Genomic DNA, 8,283 nt, shown 5'->3' with positions numbered 1-8,283 from the left:
CTCAACATTAATTAACTTGTATAATGTTAGTATTCTCTTTTGTGTTTTGTTCTATTTTTATTCATTTATTTTTTTATGGACTACTTTTTTTTATCTATTGCTGTTGTTGTGCTGGAACAATTAGGCCTACCTGTAAAGGTATGTATCTTCCCAAAAAGTTAAAGAAACTCTTTAAACGCAATTCATACAAATTATCCACCAGCAGTGTTTATCAAGAAAAGGTTTAAATTCGAGGTCGAGCCCTGTGCCTCCTGTGGTGAGACTTAAGAAACTTTAGAACACGTTTTGGTTTTTTTCCTGTTTTTTTGTTGTTTTTTTGCCCTGTGTCTGTCTATTGTTTCCAGTGTTGGGTAAGGGTTACTTTAAAAGTGATCAAAGTACGTTACTGCGTTACTTTTTAAAAAAGTAACCAGTTACTTTACTGCGTTACTCCCTAAGTAAAGTAACTCAATTATTTTAAAAGTACTTCCAATGTTACTCCCTGAGAAAAGTAACTCAAGCACTTTTAATTTTGAGTATTCTACATTTCCTATTGGGCAATGGACCACAGGGCGCTAAGCCTACATTTTTGGTCTCCAAAATTAAAGTAATGGACCACTTGCCCTTCACTGAGATCCAATTCTCCCATCACAGCCGTCACTTTGACCAGTAGAAACACAGAACGATCTGCTGCCGTAGACAACTGTATGACAACAACGCCCCAGCATTTTTAATATTTCCTCTAGGGATGTACTCCACCTATTTAGACTCCACCGTAGACAACGGCAGCATTTCTCCGACCACGTAGCGAGCCACAAGCTCGGTGGCTTCTTTCAGACTGATAGGTTTAAGGTTATCTCCGTTATTAGAACCAAACGACAGCCGTTGCTGTTTCGGAGCTGAAGGACCAGCGTTCTAAAAGTAACGGAAGTAACTGATGTCTTGTTTGAAAATGTACTTAAGTATTTGATTACTCAAACAGCAAACTAACGCGTTAGGTTACTCGTTACTGCAAAAACTAATCAAAGTACTCTAACGCGTTACTTTGTAAGGCGTTATACCCAACTCTGATTGTTTCTCAGCTTTTGGTGTTTTGAATTATGATCCTTGTTTTGGATCTTGATGTTTTTGCTCCATTTTGTCAAAATGTGTATGCCTGCGGCTTTAATATATTAACTTGTATTTTTATGTAAGGAACATCCTCCACGAGATGTTGTAGGCTAACTCAAAATTGTACATGGCGACAGTACTACTACATGAAATGTAGGCTATTGGGTTATTTTCCACATTCCCCAGCGGCTCGTAGCTCTCCTACATGTTTGATACAGCCTATTTTTGACACTATTTATTTCTGATTTTATGAATGATTGTTTTGTCTGTTTTTTTTACTTGCTTATTTTGATTATTAGTTGGCACCTGCTCAGATGTAGCACTCCCAATCTCGTTGTTGTTTGTACAATGACAATAAAGACTTTTTATTCTATTCATACTTCCGTACTGTGAGCAACACACGTTGATACAGCAGGAGGCGGTATACACATATAACATGTAAAGCCGGCTTCCGTGCCGGTCGCTTTAAACTAAAGAAGAAGAGCGATATCCCAGCGTGCACCACTGCCGCTGTGTCCGACGTTACCAAACAAAACAGCTTGTATACAGTAACTGATTTTTCCGGCAGTGAGTCACACAGAGACAGCAGGTATATACTGCGTCTCCTTCTCCCTCTCCAGGATGAGCTCCATGCGGACCCTCCTGAGCTCCGGTGCGATGGTCGCTGCGCTGGGGCTCGGCTATGGGATGTTGTCCATTATATCTCCAGGAGAGGACAGGCGGAGAGAGCTCGTCAAGGTGAGTCAGCTGAGTGGCATCCAGTGTACACACAAACTAAGTGCTTACAAAACTTAGACAAAGTATCTAAAGATACTGAAGGTTGTTAGTGCAGACCCAGTTTGTGTCTCAAAAGCGACTGTCGTTTTAATTCCCTAAAAGCTCGCATGAGTTTATGGTTTGCTCCCATTAATATGGCATCTATATATATTACAGTGACATACCTAGGCTTTACGTAAACCTAGGTTATATGTTAAAAAACAATAGAAAGAAGAGAGGACGGAGGGAAAATATATCAGTAGCCTAAATAAATACGCAGAGGTGAATTAAGGTTGATTGAGACCATTCTTGAATTTCATCCCTCTGTAAACGTTCTTGCCATAAAAAAAGCCCAATTGATTCATTTCTGTAATACTGAAGGTGTAACCATTTAGGGAGGAAAGGAAGGTTTATCATATTCCAAGGAGGCATGACATAACCTTTTAATTTAAATGACCATACCTAATTTTTTTGTATCATTTGTGTGATTCGGACAGCACATCTTGGTGCAAGCATATTTATTGCACAGTTCATTTCATACTTTGACATATTTTCATATGCACATATTTTTTTCTTTGTATCATTATGAAGTAAGACTCCATGTACATTTCTGTTAAACTTCATTGCTGTAGTCTGTCCTCAACTTAAGCAATATAAAGCTGCTTTTCCCCACTGTCAAAACAACCCTCCTGTAATGCTCTCCCACCAAATTTCATTGAACACATTTAACTGATTGATTGTAAAGTGCACTATTACAGTACAATATATCTGCTGCTATTACTGACTGTTTTTGCACTATTTAACATACTTTAACATATTTAACATACTTCTGCTGCTATTTTTCCACATATACAGTATATAGTACACTACTATACATATTTAGATTTTAGTTTTTATTGATTTTATATTTTATATGTTATTTTATTGTTTCTTACTTTTAGTTTAGTAAATGTCTTTATCTGTTGTGCACTTTATTGTTACTTTAGTGTTAGGAAATGTCTTGTCTTTAACTGTTGTGCTTGTGCATTTTATCCTGTCACTGTGGGATTGAGAGAAACGTCTTCTCGATTCCTCTGTATGTCTGGTACATGTGGAGAAATTGACAATAAAGCTGACTTTGACTTTGACTTTGACTTTAGGTTTGGATAGTGTTTTAGTGTAAACTTAGTGCTTTTTGCTAGATAGCTAGTCTAGCCTGCAAAAATGTCCTGAAAAAAAACCACCAAGCAAAATCCAGCTAGTCCATAAATATTTTTATGATTGATTATTAGTCTGCACACATGAAGAGGTTGGGAAGCACTAATCTAGGTCATACAGAGCAGACACAATGGTGTTGTATTACAAGGTTGATAATTTTCTTTATTAGCAAAGCCTTTTAACACTGTCCCAGTCACTCAAAACCATGCTGTTACCCAAAGTGTGTTTGGGTGAATGGGACAAAATAAAAACAGCTTAATTCCAAAAAAAGAAACAAGTATAAGAAATATACAGAAATATACATTTTCACTCATAATGGAGCAGTAGCACATTAGGCTGAGGTAGGGGTTCTTGATGTGTTTGAAGGTCCAAAGCTTCTTAATATTTTTACATAACAACGTTTCTCAAGGCAATTGAATCCAATGCAACTGGACTTCGTTTTGTCTTAGAAGACGTTTCACTTCTTATCCAAGAGGCTTCATCAGTTCATGCTTGTCAGATTAGGCTGGAACTAGTCTGACAAACTGGTGTGGAACACCCAGGTATTTAACCTTTGAGGAGGTCTTCACAAGGCCAATGATGTCACTGATTCGTTAGTGCTCTAATGGTGTGTCAACGACGGTCTGCAACTGGACTTCGTTTTGTCTTAGAAGACGTTTCACCTCTTATCCAAGAGGCTTCATCAGTTCATGCTTGTCAGACTAGGCTGGAACTAGTCTAGCAGGTATTTAACCTCTGAGGAGGTCTTCACAAAACCGTCATTGACACACCATTGGAGCACTAACGAACCAGTGACATCATTGGCCTCGTGAAGACCTCCCCAGAGGTTAAATACCTGGGTGTTCCACACCAGCTTGTCAGACTAGTTCCAGCCTAGTCTGACAAGCATGAACTGATGAAGCCTCTTGGATAAGAGGTGAAACAAAATAAAGTCCAGTTGCATTGGATTCAATTGCCTTGAGATACGTTGTTATGTAAAAATATTAAGAAGCTTTGGACCTTCAAACACATCAAGAACCCCTACCTCAGCCTGATAACATGTTCAGGTAAAATGGGATAGTCATGTTTGCATTTTGTGAAATGGCTAAATCCATCTATCAGTTTAGTCATTAATTCATTAAATCATTTATGTTCCCTAACTAGGTTAATCATGGCTTCATTAATCAGTCATGAAGAATTTGATGTTAATTTAAAATACTGTCCATCTTTTTTGCCCTACTGTCTCTTTTCTTTTGCTTCCTGTTTTCTTGGTGCCAAATTCTCTACAATGGAGATGTCTGATGCATGTGTGTAACAATGATGGCTAATTCTTGATTATTGTAGCTGACACGGACTCACTGCATATTTTTATGTGACAAAAGTAGCCTACTATTAATATCTGTAATATGACAGGGTGGCACACAGTAGAATACGTTATGATTCTATGATATTTGGTCTTCTAAAAACATACTGGTTCCATTTCAGAAAAATGCCCAATTTTTTTGTCCCATTTTACCTGAATGCATTAACTACTCACTCAAAACCCTTTCCCATAAAAATTAAAGTGTATTATGAAAATATTTAAGTCAAACACCCATTAAAATGCTACATCCTACAACTGTTTCCGTTGTTGTATCCTTATTGTTTTAGCCACAGCACTCAAAAGAGAAAATCACACGCATTATGCCTTAACTGTTGGGTTCTGGAACCAGTGATTTTTTTTTTTGAATTTTTGCTCTGCCTAGCCTGATTATCTCAGCATCAAAATGATTCTTTCACATAAAGCACATTTGTAGCAACAATGCAATAACACGTTCGGTGATTGCCTGTTAATATTTTAAAAGGCCAAGATGTAAAACCTTATTTGTCCCATTTTACCTTATGTACAAATTACCTGATCTCACCCCATATGGCTTAGGGATTATAAGATACTTTCTATTTTTGAAAGGAAATAAGCTAAAGCAAACTACGCCAGGAGTTAGAGACTTTGGGTTGGTGGATATGAAATGTTTCCATCAAAATATAAAAAAATGACAATGTACCAATGTAGGTCTACAGAAAAATTGCTATTTTCATGGTGATGTCTTGAATAGGATGTCCTGTACACTCGAAGAACAAAATTAAAACATACCAAATCAAAATAAAAAAAGACAGAAAAATGATGGATTAGCTTGAAATAAAATAGTTGAACAACTGCAAAAAGGTTTGAACAAACTGTTACCTACCTTTACAAGAGGCATTAGGTTGTTCAGTTTCACAAAATACCTCTGCCTCCACACTAGCTTAAAAAATGAGCGTGCCACAGTCTGTTAACAGCAGTAGTGCTGGCCTCAAATTATTTCCAATTATTTCTGCGGGATTGTGTGGCCATCATCTCCCCCAGCCACACCCTGGGAGCACCACTGATGGAGTCTCCTTGCCATGAAGCCTCTTTTACTTGTTTGAGTAAATGCCACAATTTGTCTCTGGCAGATTTATCTTTGGGACAAAAAGCTTCAATGAGGTCTAATGTGTTTAAATAGAGAGCCTTGGACTTTCTTTCCCTTCAAATCAAATCATGGCACATGGAAATAAGCACAATATGGAATGATGTGAGCCATCTCTTCTCCCCGGTCCCAGTCAATGGATGACGATACCATTTCTCATTTGGTATGGATTTATGGACCCACCTCTCTTGATGATGAAGATGTCGGTTACCACCTGTTGGATGTCCTCACAGTTCTCAGGTTGTGTAACTTGAGTGACTGTATCTGTTGAAGGTCGGCGACACTTGTCTTCAGGTTTTTTTTCTCAGCTCTTCTCCTCTCAACTGTCTAATCCAGATGAGGCACCTTGGTTTTTCTGGTCACTGACATCAATAATGAGCTGGTTGACTATAGGTGAAGGGGAGAACATTGCTTCAGAGGTGGAAAATGTCACTTTTTTTTCAATGGCAGCAGGGTTGGAAATGACTTTTCTGGTCCACCTGCAGAACATCTGTGCATCACTGAATGTTAACTGTAGTTTGATTGTACATGTGGAGAGGCTGTGGGCTGTTACGTCACATTGTTATCTCTCGAATGCTCAAGAAAAACTTCCCCTGAAGGAGACAATAAAAGCTAATCTAATCTCTGAATCTGAATCCGCTTTGATGGCCAAGTAAGCGTGTACACTGTACACTGTAGGCTACATAGAATTTGACTGCGGTTTCTGTTGCTCTCAGCATACAGACATAGACATACAGTTAAAACAAATGTACAATTATTAGTGTCGATAGTTGCTTTATATACATGAGGCAGGTGGATATAACAATATGTGTATACAGTGATGCTTATATATTGATAGTGATGATATTGAAAAAAATAAAGAACAGCTAGTATTTAATATAATTGTTAAGTGGATGCTTGGTGTTACAGGGCTATTGTAGAGGGATTGTTCCTGTCACTATGGACTTAAGAGTTCATCAGAGTGATGGCCTGTGGAAAAAAACTGTTCTTGTGTCTGGTTGTTTGACATTGTGTCTCTGGGTTCAGACGATCAAGGTCACTATCTCAAGAATGGCTTGAGGGAATTTCCTCAAATTTTCTGAGCATCCATTTGGATTCAACAATGAACCAAATATATTTTGGTGATCAAAGGTCAAGGTCACTATAAACTTGCGTCCATCTCATTCTTGTGAATGCAATATCTTAATCCCTCAAATATGGCACAAACATCCACTTGGGCTTAAGGATGAACTGATTAGAGTTTTTTGGTCAAAGGCCACTGTGACCTTACACCACATGTTTTTGGAAATAATTCAAGAATTCATATGTTAGATGTGACAAAAATTCACACAAATGTCTAAAAGGATACAGTGATGAAGTGATGACATTTTATATCCAAAAAGTCAAAGGGGGCCTGTCCTGAAGTCCACTGTCATCTCCACAGGTTTTACAGTGTTCAGCTCCGGGTTGCTTTGACCAAGGGCCAGCTCTTCAACCTCCCACCTGTATGCAGACCAATCACCGCCGCAGATGAGGCTGATGACTGTTGTTTAACAGATGGGTCTCCTTTGTGTTTGTGTGGAGGGTGAAGAACAGTGGGGGAAAACACACCTCCCTGGGGGGCACCAGTGCTGGACGTGATTTTTCCCAATCTCACCTGTTGCCTCTGGTCTGTCAGGAAGTTTGTGATCATCTGACAGTTGGACAATGGCACAGTGAGCTGGATGAGTTTGGTCTGAAGGATGTCTGAGATGATGGTGTTGAACACTGAACTCTAAGTCCACAAACAGGATCCTTGGATAAGTCCCTGGGGAGCTTAAGTGTTGCAGGATGTAGTGCAATCCCATGTTGACTGCATCATCCATTCACTAACCTGTTGGCCTGGTAGGCAAATTGCAGGGGGTCCTGTGATGTCCTTCAGATGGTACAACACCAGTCTCTCGAAGGATTTCATGACCACAGACACCAGGGTGATGGTTCTGTAGTCAGTTAATCTAAAGGCTATTTTTACAACTGAAATAAAAAAAGTGAAATATTTATGCAAATAAGTTATATAATTTGCTTTAGAGACCATGCAATTAACACATAAAAAGTTATTAGGTTAATTTTTATTTATGTGGTGAAATATAGTAATTCATTCTATGTATCTGTCTCTTGCTTTACTGCCTATCAGAATCTGCCTGAAGCAAACCCAATGAGGATGGAAGAGACAAGGAAGAGGAATGCTCTGGTGATGCAGGCGATCAAGGAGGCTGCTGAGACTAACGACAACATTGCAAAAGGCTACGGAGGACCTTCAAAATAGACAGGATAGGCTCTGGGACCTGTGAGCAAAGTCCTTGTGCATTGAATGCTGCTGGCATGCAGGAAGGACCTGTTCAAATGAACACAATGAACCACTGGATGTTAACATTGTATATTAAATCTCTTCAACACAACCACATCTTTTTAGTCTTATTCTAAACTCAGTGATGACCAGGCTTGGTTAGGATCAGGTTCTTTATATGTTCACACAGGTAGGTATAAAAGAAAATAGTTGATGTTTAATATTTTTCTATCAACAAATTCCATGAAAGACCAAAGCCAACAGTGAATGTATCTGCTTACAAATATTTTGTGTGTATAAGAGCCTGATTTATCTTCTTCCTCTGTGCCACTGAGGTCCACTGTTGTCCGAAAACAATTGAAAACACAAGTGAGCCACACTGTTGCACTGGATGTTGTGACTGACACTGAGAAACTATGTCATCAGATAAAGAGTCTCTGAGTTGTTTGGGGCCAATAACAATAATTTCAG

General features: G+C 38.7%; 1 protein-coding gene across 1 annotated transcript; it reads left to right on the top strand.

The window, feature by feature from the left end:
- Nucleotides 1-1,563: 1,563 nt before the first annotated feature.
- On the top strand, nt 1,564-7,924 carry uqcc3 (ubiquinol-cytochrome c reductase complex assembly factor 3). Its single transcript, XM_033618937.2, has 2 exons — nt 1,564-1,827; nt 7,660-7,924. Exons 1-2 carry the CDS (start codon nt 1,711-1,713, stop codon nt 7,789-7,791), a joined length of 249 nt encoding a protein of 82 aa, XP_033474828.1. The 5' UTR covers nt 1,564-1,710; the 3' UTR covers nt 7,792-7,924.
- The last annotated feature ends 359 nt before the right edge of the window (nt 7,925-8,283 follow it).

This window comes from Epinephelus lanceolatus, chromosome 9 (genome assembly GCF_041903045.1).
Source record: "Epinephelus lanceolatus isolate andai-2023 chromosome 9, ASM4190304v1, whole genome shotgun sequence".
Lineage (NCBI taxonomy): Eukaryota > Metazoa > Chordata > Actinopteri > Perciformes > Serranidae > Epinephelus > Epinephelus lanceolatus.
This window is presented reverse-complemented; position numbering and strand designations above follow the sequence as displayed.

Excerpts from the sequence above, each read along its gene's own strand:
- uqcc3 (XM_033618937.2), top strand. The coding sequence starts at position 1,711 with ATGAGCTCCATGCGGACCCTCCTGAGCTCCGGTGCGATGGTCGCTGCG. Across the intron at positions 1,828-7,659 it reads GGCGGAGAGAGCTCGTCAAG|AATCTGCCTGAAGCAAACCC; the intron begins GTGAGTCAGCTG and ends ACTGCCTATCAG.